The 25,881-nt window shown below is 37.3% G+C and overlaps 1 protein-coding gene across 2 annotated transcripts in view; it reads right to left on the bottom strand.

Moving 5' to 3' along the window:
* The window catches only part of grm4 (glutamate receptor, metabotropic 4), a 166,011-nt gene that overhangs the window by 1,344 nt on the left and 138,786 nt on the right, over positions 1-25,881 (bottom strand). Inside the window, exons 8-11 of one of the 2 annotated variants that reach the window (XM_084127724.1) lie at positions 23,756-23,892; positions 21,953-22,888; positions 10,501-10,750; positions 819-851 (exon numbers count right to left, since the gene is read on the bottom strand). In XM_084127724.1, coding sequence (XP_083983850.1) covers positions 832-851; positions 10,501-10,750; positions 21,953-22,888; positions 23,756-23,892 — 1,343 coding nt within the window. In that variant the 3' untranslated portion in view covers positions 819-831. The remainder of the gene's footprint in view (positions 1-818; positions 852-10,500; positions 10,751-21,952; positions 22,889-23,755; positions 23,893-25,881) is intronic. The other variant, XM_084127723.1, reaches the window with a different exon arrangement.

Below are 25,881 nucleotides of genomic sequence, written 5' to 3'. Positions count from 1 at the left end.
CTATTAAAGCATTCCATCAACAAAAACCCAATCAACAGCCTAATCCTGTCATTTGGCATCCATCTTGCAATAGCTGTGTCGTACAAACAATCACAAAGGGTAGCATGAGTGACATTGCCTTCAGCTATATGTAATGACCTTGCCAAAGAAGGAGGGTCAATGGAAAATTCAAGCTCACTGCATCATTATATGGAGATCAAAAGGTTACCTCATGCAATCATGCAGGGCCGTTTGAATAAGGAAGGTGAAGTGACATTTGACCCAACACTATGGTGCGGTTCTCAGTCTGGACTGTCCCTCGGCGTATGGAGCACTGACCCATAAGTGCAGTCAGATAAATAGCTCCATTTCAGCTTAGAGAGGGGTGTTGACACAAAACGCAAACTTAAATGATTCTTGCTCTATATAAAATATCATTGGAGGTGCTTGATTTTATCTAGGTCTATTTTAATGCTTTCCCAATTTGTGTTTGTGTTTATGCAATCTAGGCCATGCACTGTTCTGAAAGTTTTCATACCTACTCTCTATTGGTTGAAAAATGCATAAAAACAATTTTGTTGCTATCTTTAGGTTTTCCCCCAGTATAGTGTTTCTCACCAACAAAGCTCTGTGTAAACAAGTGATTTGCAAAAACAATGCGGCATGCATGCTTTTTGTCTTTAGCAATTCTAACAAATGTCAGCGTATTCTCAATGCATTGTCTATTATAAACTAATTGATATGCACAGTTTAAGCATTAAAGCTAAATTGAACATAGTTGAGTTTAACAATTAGGTCCAACAATAAGCCAAGCAATAACCAATAATTAAATTCTTTACCTGTCTTCACTGTTTAGTTATCATCAACACATCCTGAAACACAGGTTGAGTGGTTACATATATTAGACAGGTTTCATTTACAATAACTTTGCAGCATTTAATACATCTATAATAAAACATTTGATTGAAAAATAAAAATTCAAACAATGGATGCTGCTTCTTGACTTGGTTTTGCAATGCAAAATTCAAATGCAACATGTATAGGTATAACATGTTTGTCATATGGCCATGAAGAGAGAAAAAAAGCATTTGAACCTTGTATACAGAGATGTTTCTGCAGTATGCTAGCTTTGATTTTTTTCACAGTACATCAATCAATGTTGGATCCAAATTATTCTTTTCAGATGCATCGTATTTGAAATGCTCTTCAACCCCCTGAATGCTCTCTTCGAAATAATTATAAGCTTGAGCGCTATATTATGTTCTTTTAAAGTGTTTACAACAATTTAAGCATTTTCTTTATCGGTTGATTCATACTCAAGTACCTCAACCTCGAAGATGCACTTCATATTCACAACCTGAATAATGTTCCCTTTACTGTAGGGTTACATTTTTTATCCAGAAAATATGTGGTCGTTATTTTAATGATTCACAGGCAGAGCACAATTGTAAGATAATTGTTTCCTCATCAGGACAATTGTTTTCCATCTGTGTAAATTGGGATCGTCCGCGATGCAGAGACAGGATCCTTATGCAATAAGCACATTTCAGCAAGTTTTCAAACACAACAATGTTATATTAAAATAATTTTGAGTTCCAGTGTTTCAGAAACTTTTTGTGAAGTAGATTTCAATGCAGGATTTGCAAAGGTTGTGACTGTGAATACATTTGCAAGGCACAGTAACAAGCTACTGTAAATGCCAATCATTCTAAATAATTTAAAGATAAAAGCATATACCAGTATATTAGGCATAATGCAGTCGAATACATAAACTTCAGTAGTTTTTTATATGCTACAAGCTAATGTATGCTTCACAAAATTATAATACAGCCTATAAGCTTACATAAAAAGTGCACCACTAGCATTGCCACTGGTCACTTTTTAGGGAAATCATCCTACAAATTGGCTTATTTATAGCTGTCTTTGCTTATTAAGCTGGGGTAGGAGAAAGCAACATAAAAAAAAAAACAAGTGAAAAAAAGTGACTTAAAAACACCACAGACCCCAGAGGGTTAAATACTGTTTATGCACCAAGAATAATAGCATATAGCAAAAAATAGCATCTTGCAATGTAAGTGCAAATAATAATAAATGCTAATCATACAGAGAGTAAATACAATTTTATATGTCATTTGTACTAAACGTAAAATATCAGAGCAATGGTGGGTGGACTTAGTGAAAATATGGTCTTTGGCTATTTGCAGTCAATGAACTGTAAATAAACATTGCTTCAGAAAGCAGTAGAGTAAATGGTAAAATAATGTGCGCTACAAGCCAGTGCGTTTATGATTACGATAAATTAAAATAATACAATAACAAATAACTGTTTGCAATATCAAGCAGCATAACTGATGCTGTACAGCTGGAAGAAGATGACCAGAAGCCTTGAAACATTCAACTTAGAAATGGCCGCACCAGCTCACATTAAAAATAAGGTGAATAGAAAAAAAATATATACACTATTTGAATTAGGAGAAAATAAGCCCAATGGACATAGGACCTAGATAGTACTTTTAAAAACAGCTTTGAGAGTTATAATAACCACTGGATGTTAATGACGGGTTGGGTATATTACACAAAATAATCTGTGTTTATGTGTTCTGGAACGAAAAGTACAGTATTGTGTATAAATGTGAACATTTGTATCTCAGAGATTAACAGTAATATCATTGCACATGTGTGTTTAAATGATAATATTTGAGCTTCGGCTAAGCCCATAGACGGATAAATGAACAAGCATAATTTGGTGCTGAAAGAAGTTTATTTCAAAGTAACATTATGAACTCCTTTGTATGCATGAGCCCGTTCGGCTCTAGCTCGGTGTTCATTACATGGACACAGCAACTCACACTAACACGCTCTTAAAAGGACAGTATGCATCCTATGATTTGAAGTTTTCTGTATTTTCTGTCTAGATCTAAAAATCTTGCAGTCTCATTTACAGCAAGCCAAAGTAATATACTAGAACAGGTCAAGTAAAGCTTAACAGAATAAAACAGTCTACGATATTAAGTCTCTCTCTGTATATTGATAATCTCTATAGTGTGTGGCCACCTATTGCAAACACAGACGTATAAGTTTCTGTGTTATAATTGAACCTGTTGGGGCCCATTTGGCCTTAAGGCCCATTGAACTTGGATATGCAGAGGTGCTTTTTCTCTGACTCAGTATGCCCTGAAATTAAACGACCTTGCACAGAAATTGTCAGGAGGCATTAAAAATGTAATTGTCATTAAAAGGTAGCCTGAAGGAATATGCTGCATAAATTAATCCTAACTATTAAAAAAAAGAAAAAGAAAACCAAAGCCTAACAAAAATGGAATTAGTTTTAGATATGTGTACATATCTAGAAACATCAAAGTATGCGGCATAATATTTTAACCAATTTGCTTTGTTTGACAACAGAAAAGATATTCCTGAGATTAAATTGCAAAAGACTTTCTTTGTTTTTGGGTCCGGAATCGGGGAATCTGCAAATTATGTATCAAATGATTATATGTGATATATCACATTAAGGATTCAATGCAAAGTAAATTAAAAACTACATAAAAAAAATTTAAAAAAATGTTTAAGCTGCTGCACACTGCAGAAAACTCTCTAACCAAGGCAACAAAATGTGATATTGAATTGATATCTTCAAGTCATTCATTAGAATGGTTATATTGTGGTCAAGAGACTATTTCAAGGAGATCCACAATGATCTTTTCAGTCATTCAAATCCTGACACATAAAACGGCTTATGCAAAGCAGACTCGTATTGTTATTGATCATATTTACAACTCGCCCAAGAGCAAAACTCTATAAGAGAACACAAAAGAAAACCTATTGATGTTTATATAATGTTTCTATGAGTTTGATCAACTGACCTTGTCATTCTCATCCTCATTCTTTGGCAAGTTTCTATGATCTTTGCAGGCAACATCAGACACACACATTATATTTTGATCTTGTTTGCATGCATGCATCACTGAACTCAATACACATACTGCATTTCAATGATATCAAAGATGGACTGTTACTTCAGGATGTATTGGTAGCAAGGTGTCCTCTATATCAGTGATAAAACTGCTTGCCAAGTACTGACTTTTGTAGATACACTAATGGAGTGTATGACTGTCACAAATATGCACTGACACTATAAGAATAGCTACATCAAACACGTCTTGTGCTCATCTTGATTAGTCTCAGATCTTTTTTTTTCCGTTACAACCAGTAGGTGAGATGACAAGAATTGTGACTTCAGAAGTGTGACTTTAGGAGCTTCCGAGAAGATAGAGGGAACTATGTCACATATGTGTTAAATGTGATAGTGTGAAGACTAGTCACCTGCGAGTTAAAAAACGTGAAAAAGCAATGGGTGTGAAATGCGTCATATTCCTTTTGTTAATGGCTAATCACCTAAATAGAAAGCACTGCTGCAAGGTACACAGTGTTTCTTCAGGGGTGGCGTGCTGCCTTTTTAGGCAGCATAAATAATCAAAACACAATTTAATTATGATATTGCCTATTGCACAAGCCAAATAAATAAATAAACAAACATCAGTGTTGCATAAAATATATTATTGTAAAAAATACTATTGAATAATAAAAGGTCCCAAGACAGTGACCTAAAACGGACCTTCTTTTTGAAGACCTCCATTTGACCTCTCCTTTAAACACAGGACTGAAATCTTCTCTAAAATCCACAGAAACTGCATTTATATATCAAAATGCATCAGATCATTCCAAAACAATGCCAGACAGACTTATAATCAAACTAGTGTTGTCACGGTACCAAAATTATTGTTTCGATACCGATACCAAGTCAAGTATTGCGATTTCGATACTTTTTCGATACTTTTCCTGAAAAGGGAGAAACACTCTCAAATATCATTGCTGTGCTTTATTTTAAAACCGGGACAACATTCTAATCATATAACACACTAATAAATGAACATATGAACAGCAGATATATTAAACATTTGAACAAAATATGAAATATCAAAATATAAAAAATAAATTAGAGCAATGACATTCAAGGTAATTTTTTTTATAAATTTAGCAGCATTATCTCATTTATCATAAGAAACATAAGAGCTTTATCTTGATTCTGAACTTTGAATAAAAATATGAACAGTGATTATATTAAACAATGTTTAATATTGGTAACATATGATAAGCCTCATTGGTGATATATTTGACATGTGGGGAGAGAGTTGTGGAAGGCCTATACTTCATGTTAAACATAAATATATAGCAGCAAAGACAACGTCGGCAGTGTTGACGGCAAAATAGGCTACAGAATAATTCGTTCTGTATTAAGAGGTGCAATATTTGAAAATCGATAATATTTTTTTAAATTACATTTATATTGTATTTATGTCAAAACTTTCAAACATCAAAATGTCATTTATTAATATGTATTCGTGTCAAAATGACATAGAAACATCTTTTCCTATTCTATTTTGCCTGGAAACGCTTCCAACACGCTTGCGTGTCGCGTGAAAAATAGGCGTCGGTTCTATTTCTAGCATGCACGCGTTTTCCGCGCGTCTCTCGAGCTGCACCCAGATGCGTGTGTCACGCAGGCAGTTAATATGGGAGCCGAAATAAAAACGGACACGACACGCAGCCAGTGTGTCGCCGGCCATCTGGAACGCGGTCATTCTTAGAAGTATCGATACTAATAAATTAAGGAATCGTGACGTTTTTAATTTCCGATTTACTTTGAAGTATCGGTGCACCGTGCAACAGAGCAAGGTAGGCAACGTACTTCCATATGTCACTCCCTGCGTCATCTTTTTCTACGAGTCGTGGACCACTTGTGCTCGCACATGCAGCCATCTCGCTGTAGTGTTTTGTCACATGACACTGACAGCGGCAGGTTCTTTGCTGCGTGCGTCAGGAAAAAACACAAACGTCCATAGGGAGGCGTTTTTTTTTTTTTTTTTTTTTTAAGTATCGATACTGATAAATTTAGGTATCGTGACGTTTTTATTTCCGAGTATCGCGATACTTTTGAAGTACACCGTGCAACACTAAATCAAACATCGTTCAACTGCATAATTCTACAGGGTGGGCCATTTATATGGATACACCGTAATAACATGGGAATGGTTGGTGATATTAAAGTCCTGTTTGTGGCACATTAGTATATGTGAGGGGGCAAACTCCTCAAGATGGGTGGTGTGTACTAATATATACTAATGTGCCACAAACAGGACTTTAATATCACCAACCATTCCCATGTTATTACGGTGTATCCATATAAATGGCCCACCCTGTATATCATGGGTAAAATGATACCCATCAAAAGCAAGCAGAAATGAGCAGTTATGCCTACGTATAATTCTATATCATATGCCTTTCTATGTACGTTGTAGAACAAAACGTCAAGCTATCAAGTTACATACTGTTTATGGTCGTTCAGCTTTTGATTTTGCTGTTCCAAATGATTGGAATGTGCTACAAAAGTCATTGCAATTAGAATCATATATTTCAATCTCTGCATTTAGGCTGTTGTTGAAAATAAGAACTTGTTCTTAAGTGACTTGCCTGGTTAAATAAAGGTTAACAAGTTGTGTTTACCACAGGCTTTTATTTTACCCATAAATTGAAAAAGTTCATTATAAACCCTTTAGGAAAATCTTGAGGGAACCAGTGGCAAATCAGTCTTCCGGGTTTTAACGTGATCACTGCACCACTCTATTAAAACAAACTATCTTTTTTAGTCATCTTCAAAAAATCATGATGTATTTGACTCCAATTGAAATCTGTGTTATTGTATCGCACCAATGCTAATAATAATAATGGTGATTTCTGCCTATAACATGCACATAAAGATGAGTCCTTGCTTGACTAGAAACACAATTAGGAACTACATAATAATTCAATGTCATGTAATTCACTAACACTTTATAGCAATGTTTCTATCACATTACACTACATTAAGACACTTAGCAGACACTTTTATTTAATGCAATTCAAATCTTAAAGGAGGATCACAAATCAATTAGAATCAAGAAACAAAGAGATCCTATTCCACCGTTAATGCATTCATGAAATGTTAGACATCCCTGAGCCAAGGAGAAATGATTTGTTAGCTAGCTTTTGCTTTAAATGTAAAGAAACTGCCTGTATTAAATGACTCTGGAAAGATTTTTTAAAAGGGCACATGCTAATGTAGTCACTGACTCTAATACCTCATTTACAAAAGCACATTGTTCCACTGCAGTGAATTCAAAGTGGTGCTATAGAGAGCAAACAAAGCACAGAGCACATGAAATTCGCACTGGTGATGGTGGTAGTCTGGCATGATCATGCAACCGGTGTTAAATATTTGCTGAAAACATTCAGTGCTAACTAGTCATGCTTAATTGGGTGAATTTTCATCTATGTAGCAACATTCATTACACAATTTCATTCTGTTGTCAAAACATTTATCTGGATGTCTCCCTTAATTCAGAGCTATTTGTTACTAAGACCCACAATATGATTTATTGGGTATTGCTACATTGCTAAATTAATACAAAATGCAACATAATGAAAGCAGAGTGGATGCGCGTTGCTGTGAATGCCAAATGCAATGTAATGGAAGCAGATAATTTGTTCCTTCCTAGTCAAACATGATACTTTGAATCTGCTTAACACAATATTTTATTCAAGCACTAGTCAAAGTAAAAATATATCTTGGGCAATGTCTTAGTAAATTCATGTCATAATTAATTTTAATATTCTTTGTGCATATCTCTGACTGGATTAATATTTATTTATGGTTTCTCAGTTTACATGGCCCAAAAGCAAGGGGTCAAGGTATCGCTGGTCAGCATGACCCTGTTAACCCCTGCTGGTAGATGTGCTGCAAATAAACAAGTTGCTCCATTGATGACAATTCAACATCATCTGTTTATTCTGAGGGAAATTCTTCTTATAAGCAACATTTTTAACTATATTATAGTACATATTTTACCATGTCTATTAAAAGTGTGAAAGGGATTTATATTTTTTCCCTGTCTGATACATTAGACATCAGAGGTTAGGGTTAGTAACTAGTAGGGTTAGTTGCTAATTGCAGGATGATTTTAAAGTCACCATGAAATCAACAATGACAGTTCTTGCTTTCTATAGAATATTGCAGTATTTATTATAAATGATGTATCCGCGGACATTATTTTTATTTCATGTGCAAAATAACAAAATAAAGTCTTCTCAAATACCCCCCCCCCCCCCTCCAAAAAAAATGTTTAAAAAAAACCTAAATTCACTAAACTAGTGAATTTTGCTAAGATATATTCCAAGATGATAGACAAGATGTTATAGAATAATAATTTAATGAAAACCCAATTTTGACATTTTTGACAAAAACTGACATTCAACCTATTTTTAGACCTTACTGAAAAAGTACCAGCGCGACATCCGACGTGTTTTCCCAGATCGCATCACATAAAAACACATGCAAAGCAGATGGCACATGCAAAAAAAAAAAAAAAAAATGACTGTCTACTGAGGATCGTGTATTCCAGATATAGCATCAGAAATTAGCGCCTCTTCTCTGTTTTCGCAGGTTTCTCTTAATGAAGATGTCATTTGGGGCGTGCAAAATAAAGTGTAGCGTCAAAGCAAAAGATATTTTAGGATAAAGGTAACTATGGGCAGATTAATACCACATTATATTTAGAGAACAAAGCCATATCTGAATGTAACATGCATATGTTGTCATATTGAAAATATATATGAATTTATTTTTGGCATTTTTTTTGTTGTTGCCTTGATTGATATTGGATAGAAGAGAACTATCAGGAAGTGAAGTGGGATAGAGAGAGTGGGACAGGATCAGGATAGGTATCGGAGCAGGGACTCAAACTCAGGTTGCCCGAAGAGCAACCGCGCTACATGGAGCGCTGGCCAGCCACCGCCAGCATTTTTAATAATTTTCACAAAAGTGTAATGGCACCCAGAATATTTGGTGGAATGAATATCTGAATATGCAATATATAAACAGAAAAAACAGAGCCTCTGCTTAAAAAAAAAACAACAATACAAAAAAAATGTTTTATTCTAGCTTCATGCATTTCTTTTTTATTAACACTTGGGTTGATGTTCTGTACGTGGGTAAGTTTAATAAAAAAAGCTAAATTTTGAGCAAAAAGCTAAGAAAATCGCATTTTGTCAAAGACTACATCCAGATCGGATTCAGAACGATGATCAAAACATGGAGTAGATCGAGTCCATCAACACCCTCAAAGCTCACAGTCCTATAGCTCGTCCTGGGTTGACATTTCATTCGGTATCATTGTGTAGTTGCAATTTATATGCTGTTTAAAGGGTAACTCTCGCCAAATTGCAACCCAGGCTATTTTTGTTAATCTATCCGAGTCAAACATTTGTGTAAAAGCATAATTAGAATGGAAACGCCACTTTTAAGATTGACCGTATTTTCGTTTTCGTTTCGTTTAAAACACTAAGGAGGCTCGACACAACATGAAACTGTGCTTGAAGTATCACCAAGGGCTCTACACATGAACTCGAGTATTGACAACATTGTTTGTGTACACAAAGTTTACTAAAAAGAAAGGTTTTGTAGACTCACTTTATTAGTTTGTGTTTCCGGTGGCTGAAATTTTGTCAGTCAAAAGTAGTCGATCTCCGAATGCAACATAACATGAGGAGAGTAAAGATGGAAAGATCTTTACTCTCCTCATGTTACGTTGCATTCGTACTTTTTGTTGAGCCTCCTTAGTGTTTTAAAAAATAGTCATTTTAATGCTATCATTGTAGTGCTTAAATAGGTCATACGATCAAAAGCTTGAAGAACTATTCAACAATGAAAATATTTGTTACCAATTTTTTTATTGACTAATCTGTTCAGCCCTGAACTTAATCAATCAATCAGGGCATTAATGAAAAGTATAATTATGCGAGCTGGGACTCTCTTGACTCTTGACTGGGACTCCACTCTTTTGAAGATGGAGGCTACAGGTTTGCTTCTGCTTTAGAATGCAAGTTATTTCTGCTACGGCAGCAGGCTTTTTTTTACTGCTGTATTACAAAGTTGTTTATGAGCTGCTGTTTTATTGATATTCAAATTAGCAGGAGATGGGTTTCGGGCAAGGACTGTTGTAACGATTCAACTGATTTGCCTCTTGATGATTTAAAAAACACTTCTTACAGCGTCTCTGATGCTAAACGGTAAGATTCTAACATAAACACATTTCGCAAACTGAGGCAGATGATTAGGGGTTGTCTTGTTATGATCATCACACGGATGCCATTAAATGTCTTCATTGCATTGCATGGCATTATTAAATAAAAAATTGTATTTAATAAAAACAGTTTGGTCAATTTTGGGTGAATTAATCCTTTAAATCAAAAAGAAATCTAAAGTTTTTGCATTAAGACTCATAACCGGACTGCTGAAGCTTAATTTTGTTACTGAGAGAGAATGATGGTGAATAAAAAAATGTAAGATTACAAAAACAGGTTTATGGCAGTATAAAAATCGTTGTCAATTACAATAAAGTGTTTATCCTCAAACCCACTCACCCTGAGTTTCCAGGTTTTCACACAGCTCCGACTTGGCTTCTCCGTTGGGCCGCAGACTGGCCTTGGGGTTGAACTTGTTAGACATGGTGGCGGCAGTGACCACAGCTTTCAGGCTGCGAGTGCTGCGCTTGGCCACATTCTGCTCCGGGTGGAAGAGCACCACATAGACTTTCGGCATGTACAGCATCCCCAGAGACACGGACGCGCTCAGACTCACTGAGATGGTCAGTGTGGTCGTTTGTATGTACATCTGCAAAACAAAATCACAGCATATTTAAATGACAAATCACTGAAAACAAAGCCATTATTACATGGCATACTGGGTTGTAATTGGTCAATCACAGCTTTCTGTGGCCAAAAATTTTCGTATAATGTATATTTGTCCGTTGCCCCAGGCAACCAATACCCAGCAGTGTGCTAGTTTTATATCACACCACAGTCTATTTCTTCTCACATAATGAAATAATTTTCACTAAAATCAATATTTGAAGACCATTTATTTACTTATTTGGTAGGAAAGAAATAATGTAAGGGACAAAACAGGTCATTATCACAAAATAAACTCCTTCAGGATGATACAATAGCCCTCTTCTTCACAGTGGGGTCCTGTCAGGGCTGTATTTTGCAATAATGAAGACGTGCACACATGACCTGGGACCTTCTTTTCACGAGGGCTTGTTGACATAATATCCCCCTGATCTAACTGACACAATCAATATGTCAAGCCTCAACAGCCATAACCTTGTGCCTCAACATGCCCAAAGCATCACCGTCACCACATTAGAATATGTGTAATTCTCTACTATATAATATGCAAATGACTAGAATGTCAGAATACAGAGTATTCATGTTATAGAAGGCAGATGATGTACTGCATTTGCTGAGATTTTCAAGTGTGCAACCAACTGACACTTTACTATCCAATGAGCAATGAGAGGTATATAGGTTAGTGGTATTATGATGCTGAACAGTGCTATAGGTGCCAAAAAATATATGTTCCTTGAGTTTAATTGTGCTGTATTTGACTGCAGCAATCAGCTATTTTTACGCTCACACTTCAGGTAAAATCCATCCTTGTGTGACTTCATTTTGTCACATGATTATCATATGATGGTCAATGTTTCTCAACAATAATAAATTCAATAATAATATATTAACAATAATACATTAATTTCAGTGGACCCCACTGTATAAATGACGAGCAGCTGCGAGCAGGATTTCTCCGCACGACGCCACAGAAGTAGAAACCAAGCGACTGATAAAACTGTTGTTTCACTTGTCCTGGGCTAGTTAGCTCAGAAACTCAGATTAACATGCAAGTGATTGCTTTCATCGCTGGTCGCTTTGTCGCACCGTGCCCTGTTAGGACACGGTGTAAGGCATTATTACTCAAATAATGAGAGGGCAATCATGATTATTTTTAACCAACCACTTGGAGCGACACTGTTTATGGCATATTTTCAGTGACACACAAACAGATACACACACACACACACACACACCAGCACTAATGGCTCCAGCCACTCCATGGAACTGCTGCGAACCCCCTGCTGTTGCTTTAGAACGCTGCTGTGTGTTTTGGCTCTAGCGGACGTGACCTCGGCTCTGGCTCCACTGTGTGCTGTGATTAAGTGTGACTCACTGCTGTGATCTCCATCCAGAGGGACTGACTGGAAAGCAGTCTCAGCACAAGTCGACAGGAAGGGTTAGGACCACATCAGCTGTGCTGGGGCTCTTCTTGAAGAAGAGACAGATGGCTACTACCACCCAGCACTGGCCACTAGGCAATCCTAAAGAAGGGTGTCATTCAAATATAGTGCAGTGTCTTTAAAAAGGCACTTATTAGTCACAACACCAATGTTTCAGTAGTTTTGACCATGTTGTTTGCAGAGCAAGTTAATTTCCATTACACTAAAGCCAAAATAAGTGATTATAAATCACAAATAATTTCTGTAAAATGTTTAGTTTGTATTAAACATAGAAAAAAAAACATGTATCTTTTTCTACCAATTATTAGATCTACTAGATAAGTCTGAAGAGGAAGCTAGTTTGATACCACAGCAATTTTATGCTTATAAACACTACATTTAATTAAAAAACAATATTAATATTTAAAGAAGTTAAATTCAAATATATTATAAATACATTTAAATAAGATTATAAGTAATAATATTTAGGTTAATATTATATAAAATAAAAACAATGCCATGCAATTCATTAATTAATTCAATTATTTTAATTCTAATTCATTTAATGCCCAGTTAATTGAAATAAAGCTGAAATAAAATTAAAAATAATAATATTAGATTGAAAACTTAAACTTAAAAAAAACTTACAAATGATACCCATGGCAACTAACTGGAATAAGTTTTAAAATACTAAGATTACTAAAATGGAAATAAAAGTTAAATAGAAATATTTTTAAAAAGCACATAAAACAATGACTAAAATTATAATGAAAAGGAAAATATAAAAATCAAAACTAAATCAACCTATTAGTAAATACTATAAATAATAATAAATAAAATAAAAAATGCATGGCTGTGCACATGGTTTGGATGATGAGATTTTGACCCAAATCTGAAAACTGTCACATGCCAGCTAACATCCACTTATGATAAACTGGCTTTGTTAACATTTATACCTCGAACACCCTAGCAACCACCCAGCAACCAACCAGAACACCTTAGCAATAGCATTAGCAATGAAATTGCAACCACTAATTTTGTTGTGGACAGTTTAAACTCCGCTCACATTTTCTTCAGTAAAATACAGTTAAAAGTATAGTGGAAAGAGTGTAGGAAATGATAAGATATGTCGCTTGCCACAGCTCAATATGTCAGAGGTCTAACCAAAAGGCCATGGCTCAGATAAAAGCTTTTGTTAAATATGGTCCCTGGTTACTTCAGTCAGCAGAGCTACACTTTCAAATTTAACCAGAAAATCTATGGCAGGGCTCCAACAAATCACCTGAAAGGACATGACTGGTCCATACATAGTGATTAAACAGGCTAGAAATTATTAGCTTTAGTCTATACGTCGAAAACTCTCACTAATCTTGCTGAACCTGAAGTTGCAATTACAGTCACAAATGAGGATTTAATGGCGCAAACGACAAACGATTCATAGCGGTATCTCATCAATGCCTCCGCCTCGGGCCCTGTATGTGCAGACAGCACACCTGCAATCTAATGAGGCTTGTGAGAAATACTGAGACGAGAACTAGACAGTGAATCAGTGTTAGTCCTCTGAGACAGTCTCTGTTGTCTCTACACATACAAAGTGTTCCACTTTTTTGCCCTCGAATTGAAACCACAAGTTAAAAAAAGCAGCTGTTATTGCACTCGCACTTATAAATGGATGACTTGATAAAACGTACACCGGAACACCATCAACTTTAATAATACAACAACTGATTCAGCCACTTCTTCACCTGCTGCTGCCAAATTATCTCTTGGGATAAAGAACAAAAAAATTAACTGTCATTTTTTAAAAGGAAGTAGGTCTTATGTCAACATCAAAAGCTTTTTAAGAAAGAAATAGGTCTCATGTTAATAGTGGCGCTGTGGAAAACATCATTCAAACGGATGTGAATGTTTGCCATTCAAATGAACAATGAATTATGCACATTTAAAATCATTGAATATGCTGCACACACACACAAAACGTCATTCTGTTAGATTCCATGCTGCTCTGAATAACAGAAAAAAAAATCCAATGTTTAATTTTTCTAGTGCAGGGATGGGCAACGTCGGTCCTGGAGTGCTGCTGTCCTGCAGAGTTTAGCTCCAACCCTGATAAAAAAACAACATCACTTGCCTCTAGCCTTAGCAAAGCCACTTGAAGGCAAGCCTGCAACCTTAGCCGAAAAAAGCGTAATGCCAGCTAGCGCAGCAGTGTGCAGGGAAAGAGACAAGAGGCCGTTTTTTTTAATGGATGTCAATGGAGGAGAGGCTTCACTACACTGAATAAACCACTATTCTAAGGAAATAGCTTATCATTTAATGAATTGACAGCCCATTGGCTAATCTTCAACATGTTTGCTCTTAAACGTTCATTTTGAATAGATCTATTGTTAGTTTACACACAAAAAAAATATATATATATAAAAGAAGTCATGGACAATTGCGCAAAAGGTATGATTCAGTTTACAGCACTTCTCATTCATTTCTATGGTGTCCGCAAACAGTGATTGACCGTCGCACAACTTCATGAAATTCAATGACGTCAAGGCTGTAATGTGATTGGTTAACAAGGCACGCGTGATCCAAGAAAGCCGTTATACTTTCTGCAATGATAGAGTCATGGACCCTCTTATCTCCCAATAAGAAGACCATGGCTGTGTCAGAAATCACCCTACACCCTTAAATATAGGGCACTATTTGAAGGGACAGCCATTTTTAGTGATGTCAGAAACCATAGTGGACATTATCGAGTGCACTCATTCAATCCCACAATGCACCGCAATAATGAGTGTACAACCGATGTACATTCAACGGCTAGAGAATACCCATAATGCACTGTGAAAGTCGCAAGCCGAATGAATTCCCACGTCTGACCAGAAGATGGCGCCCGGACCTGAATCATCCATCCATTTTTCAAACCCCTGGTCCAATGTGGCTACAGCGTAATATCATACTGGTATAAATTCCTTTTTAATTGATTATTAAATTGTTTAATTAAGTTTTATACATAGTTTACATGACAGAGTTCAAGATAAATATTTTCATCTTACTACTGGAGCTGCCAGTTTGCTAAGTTTCAAATAATTATTAAACCGCAAGCACAAACTATAAAAAAAGCGGCTGACCTTTCGGCACACTCACCCAGTGTCAAAATCACCCCATATACCCTCTGTAAGATATTTGTATTTGTAGTGATTCGTCAATTTAGCTCAAAGGAAATATTAATTAATTTATAGGGAATTCGAAAGAGTCACTTATTACAACCGAGCAAATGACTCGTTCGCGGTTCATTTGAACTGGCTGTAACTATCAACTCTGCAACGGATATAAATATCCGAACTATAGTGAAACACTATAGTTAGCAAGGTAACTTAGATCAGAAGTTTAAGACATTAAATTCGTAAGCACATAACACAAGTAATACTTCTCTTTAAAATACAAACAAGACTTTATTGATTATTCTAACACATAAAACTAATATCTAACACAAACACACGCACACACATTCATACGAGTTGCAGAAAGAAAGAGAGAGTGAGGAAAGAATAAGTTTAAGAGTGAGATGATGAAAGTTTCTATATGCACTTATGACATGACCTGGAACGAACCATCAATCATTAATTTAACCCTTCTATCGTTTCTTAGACAGGTTATTACATTTATATCAATACACCAGTTCAGCTTAAGAGTCTGGAGGCGGTACTTGCTTGTCTTTGCTTTGGGGATTCCCTTTGGTCGGTGTCAAAGGGGGTTTCCCGAGTTCGTTTGTTGGCTGGTGTCCTTGTGCTTGGATAGATGTCTGTGGCGGCCACTCATGTGGTGTGGATGGCGGATTGATGGAAAGTCTTTGTTGTTGGAAAGCAGGCTTTGCAGGAGAAACGTGGACAGAAATCTTGCCGCAAAACTTAACTTAGAACCGAGACTCACAACGGAAAAGAAAGGAAACTAAGAAAAGAAAGGAAATTGAGACGAGAGTAGATGATGGCTTGAATGAAGTTGTTCTTCTGATCTTGATTTGGGTTCTTTCGTCTGCGCGTTTACATGGTTACTAGTCTGGTTTAGATCTTCATCTCCCGCTGCATTTTTGGTTCTGCACTAAACTTTGTTCGGGTCTAAGATTTTAAACTCACATGTTTGTCCAGTCTCCTGGATCAGTTCTGACCAATTAGACACAGTCTTTATTTAGGAGGTGGCGTTCTCTTCACTTCTTATCATAAATCAAGCTTATCTGTGCTCTTCTTACTCTCTAAGCTCTAGCAGAGAGGACAGAGGCCACAGTTTAAACATTATTACTATTATAAGAATATGAAACATTTTACACAGATTTCAATCAAGCCATCTTTTGAATTAAGAACATACGATCATGCTGACAGAAAGCACGACACACTTTCATTCAAGCATCTAATAGTTATAACAATTACATGAATTATATGGGATCTAAGCATATTAGACACACACATATATTGTAGACACAAAATAGAATCATGTAGTTGCATGATGTTTGATTATAAGTCCATCGAGAATTGTTCTGGGATGATTTTATCTATTGTTAAGGTGAAATCTCAGTTCTCTGGTTTGAAGAGAAGAGAACTCTGGTTTGGTCATTCAGAGGTCCTTAAGGAGGAGGGGGTCTGGAATGTTGTGGGGTCCAGCAGCTTCTGCTGTTATCTTGATCGGGCACTGAGTTGTGCCATCTCTGAGCCAATCATTCTTTTTCAAGCTATCTCACATCGACTAGTTCTTCCTTTAGTTGGGCTCATAAAAGTTCTTAGGTAGACTGGCTGGAGCCGGGATGGGTGATTTGGGGCTTGGAATGTTTAGTTCTGTGTGGAGTTACGTTTGAACAAATCACCTGGAAGATTCATTTGTGTTTTGGTTCGCACTCAATCCTACACCTCATTCACTATTCCCTATAGTCCACTTGTAGCAGTGAATGAAAACCGAGTGAGTTAATTCGGACACTGAGTGCTGGAAAGGCTGCTGCTTTTGCATTGTTTGTGCTTGCTGTAATCATTGGCAGCTCCAGTAGTAATGAAAAGATTTATCTTGAACATGGAAACTAGCATATATAGACCTTAATTAAACAATTTAATAATCAAGTTAAAAGGAATTTACATCTGTATGATATTATGCTGTAACCACATATTGGACCAGCAGTTTGAAAAATGGATGGATTGATGATTCAGCTGTGGCCGCCATCTTCAGGCGAGTTGCGGGAATTCATTTGGCTTGACCGTCACAGTGCATTATGGATATTCTCTAGCCGTTGAGCGTACATCGATTGTACACTCATTATTGCGGTGTATTGTGGGATTGAATGGGTGCACTCAATAACGTCCACTATGGTTTTGGACAAATGGCTGTCCCCTCAAACAGTGTCCTATTTAAGGGTATAGGGGGTGACTTCGGAAAAGCCTCAGTGTCCAAATTCACTCACTTGTTTTCATTCACTTCCTCAAGTGAATTATATTAGTGGACTAATGTAGGGAATAGTGAATGAGGGTATACGGGCGATTTCTAACACAGCCCATCTCTTGCCTGAAGACACTGATTCGCTTGTTAAGGTGTGTTTGATTAGGGTTGGAGCTAAACTCTGCAGGACAGCGGCACTCCAGAACTGACGTTGCCCATCTATCATATATCCAGGCCATCCCTGAACGTCATAATGAATTAATTCTATATGTCACTATGTTAATCTACTTTCTTCTATGCGTTAATGCGCAGAGACAACTAACTATAAGCAAGTCATTCGTAGGTTGATTTTCCAGAGGGGTGTAAACATTGCGGCTCGGTGATGCTTTCAAAATAATTCTCTGCTTAATTTAACTACCCAGCCTAAGAACTTCTGTCTCAACCAATGGCGTGAGTTTGGGACCAGGAGTACCTCTTCGGCTAAGCAATGCTTGACGGTGGAAATAAATGTACATGTTTATGCCTTGAGCATTGGCCATAATACATTATTACTTTTTTTTTGTATTCACACTGCAATACTATTATGAATGCATCTTCCTTTATTTTAATTCATAGCAGAGAGTACCAGGTTTACAGTGTAAAACTTGCATTAAATTATATCTGTGGGAAGCTGTTTAATATTTCAGAAAAAAGCTCTCATGGATCTGTCTTTACAAGGTGCTTATTTAGGTGACAGCAAATGAATGACAGACTGAAGGAGTTCAATAACGGGAATGTCAAAGAAACTGACATTTAACAGAGGTCAGGGCCCCCCTCTACCAAACCTGTCACACACATTGATACACACGTATGTACATAAGAGATGTTGACCTCGCTCAGAAAGAGACAGTGATTACTCTGTCAGCAACACAAAGGAGGAGAGCCCCTGCAAGTGAACCCTAACGACATGATGGCACTCTAATGATAGCTTCCAGTTTTGGAGGTTGGAGATGCATACAAATAGCAGGCCCATGTAAGGCGAGACACTAGACTTAAGATATTATCAAGCTTCTTCGAAACCAACATGAGAGGGGATGTGATAACATCAAGCATCAGAAAGAAGGAATTGTATGTTTTGCTTACGACATCAACTTGTCCAGGGAAATCCCATCAAAATGAGTCGTCTTCACAAAATCTGGCACACTCAAGTTTTGTATTTGAAGAGTTAAAGTTGATTGTCCCTGACAAATAAAATGCAAAAACGTCACACCCATATTATCGCCTGATAAGCTGTGCCATCAAAATGCCATTTGTGGGGATGAGGGTTTGAAATATATCATGAAGATATTCTAGATGCATAGGTGAAACTGATCGGACTTTATTTTCGTTATACAGACGATCAAAACTACGAAAAGTCCCATAGACTATCAATGATGGGGTCAAAAATTAAAATAGAGTTACATCCACTATCTATCTACTATCACAAACAAAGCGAAGAAACTAGTTAAGGGCATGTTAGCAACATGCTAAGGCTTTGTCAAGCCAACATAAAAGGTTGTCCCAAAGATCTTTACCTTCTACTTCTGCTTTTTGATTGCAAAAATGTTAAGATGGAATACAGAAAATTAGAAAGGACAAAAAATAATTCAGAAAAATTAAACAGAATTTGGGGGAAAAATAAAAAGAGATTTAATAGGGATCTATCAATCTATTTCATGTAAAAGAACACATGAACAGACCAAAAAGATTTTTTAACAGCTTTAATTTTGGTCTATTCCTCAAACAAAGCTATAGTGTGACTTCATAATGCTTGGAATAATGATGCATAATATGGGCCACTTTTACAATACCTTTATGGTGATTGTGGTCTTTTTTGGATCAGTCGTGTTCTGTGTGAGTGAGTAATGACATAATTCTTATTTTGGGTTTGAACCATTCCTTTTACAAGGACGCGCTAGGTTTCCAATGTTTTCAGAGTGTTAGGCTACAATTTTTACCAGAACTGAATATATTTAGGATAGAAACAGCTGCTTACCTGCATTCATTTTATCTATTATAACCACACGTTTGTTTTTAGATGCAGACAATGATCATGATTCTCTTTTTGACTGAACAGTTTTTTTTTATACAGGCTTTTTTCAATGATCGGATTTCGGGCATGCTTTCAAGTTTACCAAACAAAGCAATCAAAAATCCATCTGGATCCTTCTAAAATCCAGGAAGGAAGCATGCTAAAGCCCTTAGACCACAATGAGACCTACCTGCCAGACTAGCTCATTTAAAAAATCTTTTGGTTAAACCACAATAAGATGACCTCGCGATTAATCATTTGACAGGCTGATCAAATTCAGCAGGGACCAGACCAGCTGCCCACATTCAAATGCTCCAGAAAGCCTCCAAAGACATTCATTATTCACTTTGACATAAGATGACAAACAACTGATGGAGCCGGCATGCTGATGAGGCGTCTGGCAGAAATCGTGTGACAAGTGCACAGGCAGAGAGATAAGGTAAATCACAGGCCAGGAGGAAGTGAGGCATTTAATTGCTCTAAAAAGACATGTCATCTCTGACTCGCCAGGCTTTATTGTGCTTGCCAGCCTGGATGATTGTGAGGTGCTCTTGTTTTGATATGTTAATTCCCCCCTGAAAACACTGTTTGTTGAGTACACAGTGGTGGGATTGTGTCATATGACGCATGCTTTATTTTCAATGCGAAGCTAATTGCTAAAACTTCTTCTTCAGTCCTGGGATGTACAGAGCAGAATCAGCGTCAAACTCTGATTACACCATGAGAGGATTGGTAGGCTTTGAGTGAATAACACTCAAAAATCACCAGCATTTTACAAGATTCAGAATGTCACTGTGAATTCAAAGCGAATTCATATATTACTGTATAAAAATCATAGTGCGCTGCATTGAAACAAAATTAAAATAAACCAGAAGTAAAAAAAAAAATAAAAAAATGCAACTGTTTAATTTATTCATGCTGGGATACTGAATACCAGCAATACTGGAATGATCAGGTCTATAGTAGATTGACCAATAGTAGACAACTGAAATGTCAGCCATAACATTGCAATTAGAATGTCAAAACCCATTTGAACAACTTCAATAGCACACTGAATTGCTATCTTTCGACATAAAACTAAATTGTAATATTTAAACGAGCCATCATTCAAGTGCTCAAAGGAACATGACACATTTTTAATTTGATAACTTAATTCCTTCATGTTTTTTTTTTTTTTTAACTCATCATTGCCATCCGACCGTAAAAAGTCTAAATGCACTCCAAAATTCATTTGAGACAGAATGCATTCTGATCACTCAAATGATCAACACTAATTGCTATATGGGTCAAATAAAATTTTACTGAAAAGTAAAAATGACTATGAATTGACTAAGTCAATTAGTTGCCAGAAATACTGTAAATTCACACTAAAACCTTTTACGGTGCAGATAAAAAAAAGCAGATGCTGGGAAAAAGAGAAGGGAAGAGAGGCCATGCGATACAGGGTTACATCATGATTTTTTCTGATCAGCAGAAAGATAGTTATTTGTTTATTTTTGATTGGTGTAGGCAGACACTACTCTAAGCCAGCATGCAATTACCAAAGTCAGTTCATACAATCTTATATCTGAATGAGTCATTCAAACAGCGGTTAAAAATGCACAGTGGGAAACTGAGTTTAAAGCAATAATGGCTCCCTACCAACAAGTATAACAATACTCATATTGCTGAAATTGCTTGTTCAAGGCTTTGCTAAGGGAGACACTAATTAAATAAAACTTAAATTGAAAAAGGAGAAAGCCCTTATCTTAAGCTTCAGAAACAGAAGGTCCCAGGTTTTCTAATTGAAATGAGTAATGCAGCCAATGCCAGGGTAGTTGCATATTTAATTCGGCCTCAAAACGAAAAGCAGAGCCTTTTTTTTTTGTTTGGTATTCCAAGTCAGTTAGTGCTTGTCAGTTGATTACATCATCTACAAAAAGCTGACGCTCAGTCTCCTTGCTATTTTCAAAGTCTCTTTTATCTTTGAGAGCAGTGCTGGATGGGCAAAAGAGAGTGCCTTTGTTTTTCCCAGCCGCACATGTCCTTTTCAATATTAGAAGGAAACCACATGAGTTCTTCGCTGTAGCATAAAACCTCATGATTCTCAATTTCTCTTTGAAATAAACTGTCTGTTTTACCGCTCTGCTTGATCTAAAGCCCAAATGAACATAGTCAATTTGGTCCTGCTGGTCTGTTTTTTGCTGAAAATGGACCGTGCTGAATGGCATGTTTTGTGGGAAGCTGAGGCGGTAAATGCTGTCATTACTTTAAAACGCTTGATTCGCAAGGTCTTGAGGAGTTGCGCTCACTCATCTACTCTTACCTTTTCCGTTGACTGCGATGTCCCGAAAAAAATGGGGATGAAAGCGAGCCAGATGATGCAGGTGGTGTACATGGTGAAGCCGATGGGCTTGGCCTCGTTGAAGGTCTCGGGCACACCTCTCGTCTTGATGGCATACACGGTGCACGTCACCATCAGCAACATGCTGTATCCCAGAAGACAGATGAGTGATAAGTCTGATATGTCACACTTTAGAACTCCACGTGCCATCTCTGGGTTTACCGTGCGCTGGTCCTCATAGTCAATGAGAGCTTGAGAAGGGGCCCATGCGAACCAGATGCACACCCCTAGGAGCTGAATGGATATCAAGCTGAACGTGATTACCAACTGCGAAGCTGGGCTGATAAAGCGTGGTGCACTGACCGTCATTTTTCCCTGCTCGAAAATCCGATAAATCCGATTCGTTTTGGTGAGCAGCGCCGCATAGCTGATACTCATTCCGAGCCCCAGGAAAATTCGCCGTAGTGAACAGATCCCTACATCTGGGGTCGAGATCATCAAGAATGTGGTAGCGTAACACAAAAAGATCCCCGTAAGGAGGACGTAGCTGAGCTCACGTCCGGATGCCTTAACAATTGGCGTGTCATTGTAGCGAATGAAGGTGACCACCACAAAAAGGGTGGCCATGATGCCAACAATAGCGATCAGGACCGGTATAACAGCCCATGGTGAGCTCCATTCCAGCTTCACAATCGGGGTGGGCTGGCAGCCTGTGTGATTCTTGTTTGGTCTTGAATTATAGCGGCACATCTTGCAGGTGTAGAGGTCGGCCTGATACTGGTAACCATCGCAGCGCTCACAGTGCCAGCAGCAGGAAATGCCCTTAACTATCTTCTTGCGCCACCCGGGTTTGCAGGGCAGACTGCAGATGGAAGACGGCACCTGCTTCTCTCCACCTGGCCACTGCATCGTCCGTGTCTGAATCACAAAAACAAACACTATTTACCATTCATCTCGGCTAGAGACAAGAAACAATGTTTAACATCTCAAATGAGTCTTCATTTCCTCATCCACTGACTCATTAAATTAATTCTTGGGGATCTCAAAGGAGCAATTTTAAACTGCATTCCTCAAGGCTATACTTCAATCCTTATTCATAAGCGATGTGTCCATCAAGTTCACCAAAAACTCTATCGTTTGCTCATCCTTATGTCTTTCCAACCCCATATGCTGGGTTTTTTTTTCCCCGTGGAACAATAAAGAACATTTTTGTGAGGAATTATTGTGCAGCTTTTACTGTGCAGACATAAAACGACAGTTTAAAGTGATCAGGAGCTGTAAATCTCAAAAAAATATTCTGAAGCCATGTTTGAGGAAGAGATCGAAATTTAAGTCTTTATTTAATAATTATTATACTAATACTAACATCACTGACAGTAAAGTGTTATTTGTTCATGTGCATACTATTTTATGTGCCATTTTTAAATCCTGTGGCATAAACTTAGCCTCTATGTTAAGACTGTGACTTAAGATGTAGTTTGACCAACTTGCAGTTAGTTAGGGTTAATCAGTTTATGTGACCTTCAGAGTATAATAGCATTATTTTAGTCTGTTTTTCACACAAAGCTATTCGGAAGACTGCACACACACTTTTGGAGCTTGAAAAAGCTATTGTCACTGTTTACTGTTGCTGTATGGTAACAACTGATAAAGATTCTGAAAAAATTTGTACTTTTGTGTTCCACGGGAGAATATAATAACAAAATACGGGTTTGGACCGGCATGAGAATGAATAAACAAGCGGGGGAAAAAAGTTTTTTTTTAAGTAATCTTGAATACGCTTACATTTAGGTAAAGTTTGTCAGTCCAGTGGCCGATGATTTTGTATTCAGCTGTTTTGTTCTTTATCTGGTACTGGTAGATATCGTAACGTCCTGGGGCATCTCCGTTCTCATTGAACTGCACTGGATTGCCAGCTATGCCTGAAGATGTGAGCAGAGAAATCTGATTAAAGACATGCAAAAAGTGATCCAACACCATATACCTTCACATTAATGAGCAACCGCTCATGTATGGACATATCTAGGTCAGTGTCCAAAATCCGTGAACGAAATCCAGCTGAGATTGATGGTGAGCTGGAACTGCTATATGTTTAAGCTGCACTAAATGTGCTTACAGTCAATTTAATACAACTTTTGCAAAATACATAGATTTAGAGGCTTTTGATGCTATATTTTACACTGTGAATAGCCATGAGCTTTTAAAAAAACACTTATTCATAATATAACAATGAGCACTGTATCTAAAGGAGAAATAAAGAACCTCATTTAAACCATAAACAGAAAGAAAAAAACACCTTGCATTATCACTGCTTAGTATAAAATGCATGGGCATATTTATTTACCTCCGTATACACAAGCTGAAATTCCCTTTGCAGATATCTAACCTCAAGTACATTGAGTGCAATTTCTATTTTGCCAAGGCAATAGCTTATGGAAGGAGGCAGGCGAGGAGGACAGGATAACAATGGTGCTGCATCCCATGATGCATTTTAGATTAGGTGCCTTATTCTGTGGAAAACCCTGCTGTCTCAGGCTTTAAAGTTTTGGTTAAGCTATCTGTATTCCAAGCACCTGACCGTGTCCTACTTAATTCCCTGGACCCTGTGCAGCCGAATCTACCAAACAATGGCGCAAGAAACCGTGTTTTCACTACTCAAATTTTGGTTATAACTATTCTGAGGCACAATCCACAAGAAATTCTCACTGAAATCTAAAGGTGATTATCAGCAATGGTGGATTTCTGTTGATGAATATCCATTCTTTGTGCAGGCTTGGAAGCTGCGAGAGGCTTATTTCAAACTCTGATGAGTCAACCGCTCTGGATTAAGGAATTAAGATTTTTTACAGCCATGCTTGGTGGCTGTGCAGCACACCATATAATGCAGACATATGTAAAGGATTAAATATTCCTCAAAACAAGAGAGTGCACATGAAATGACTGAGATTCCCACAGTAAACACTAAAGGCCAGATTTACTAAGTTTGCGGCTGCGCAAACCCTCTTTTCGCGTTAAAAAACTACTGTCAGGACTTACTAAAGACATGCAATGAAAAATTTGTCCTGAAAAGGTGTGGACACGGTTATTTTTGTGGCTGACCTTATTGAATATGCATTTGTAGGTGTTTCCCTTTTAGACGCAAAATTTATGGGAGGAGAGTATTTAAATGAATCATGCAAGGTGATTTACTAAGGTTTGCGCTAGTCAATTTACTGGTATTTGCAGCATTAATTACTGCCCAAGCGGCAACTTTCTAGTTGTACTGTATGATGGTGACACTGTAAAAATCTAGTTATTAAACATACAGAGCAACACTAGCATTATTTTACTATTTTTCATCATGCAGTACAGGGCTCTGACTCTGCCAGGAAGATGGCACTAAACAGTGAACTGTCCCAAGACATATCCTTATTAGAGCCGTGAGTGTACTCCACGGCATCAAAGGGTTGAGTTGAGGTTTCATCTGAGGTTCATTTGATGAGACACTGTGCAGTACTTCAAACAATGGGATCAGGGAGAAACAAAGGTAGACTTAGCTCTAGAGAGAAGGCTTACAACTCAGCCAAGAGATCCTTCTCATAGATAGATAGATAGATAGATAGATAGATAGATAGATAGATAGATAGATAGATAGATAGATAGATAGATAGATAGATAGATAGATCTACAGACAGACAGATAAATAGACAGACAGACAGACAGACAGACAGAGTTGCAGACAGACACTCGTTGAGCGCCAAAAACAAATAGCAGCCGCCTTTTACAGTTCCTCCTGAACCAAAAAAAAGAGCTTATGCTGTGTTCACGCCATGCCGTATCCGTAATTACAATATGGCAACCTGTGAGCTGTTCATGTCCTCAGACTGGGATTTATGCGTTTCTATTTCAACACTATCAACAGCGAAATGAAT

Source organism: Abramis brama, assembly GCF_963993115.1.
Source record: "Abramis brama genome assembly, chromosome: 11".
NCBI lineage: Eukaryota > Metazoa > Chordata > Actinopteri > Cypriniformes > Leuciscidae > Abramis > Abramis brama.
The sequence above is the reverse complement of the archived record's forward strand: the minus strand, read 5'-3'. Positions and strand labels throughout refer to the sequence as shown.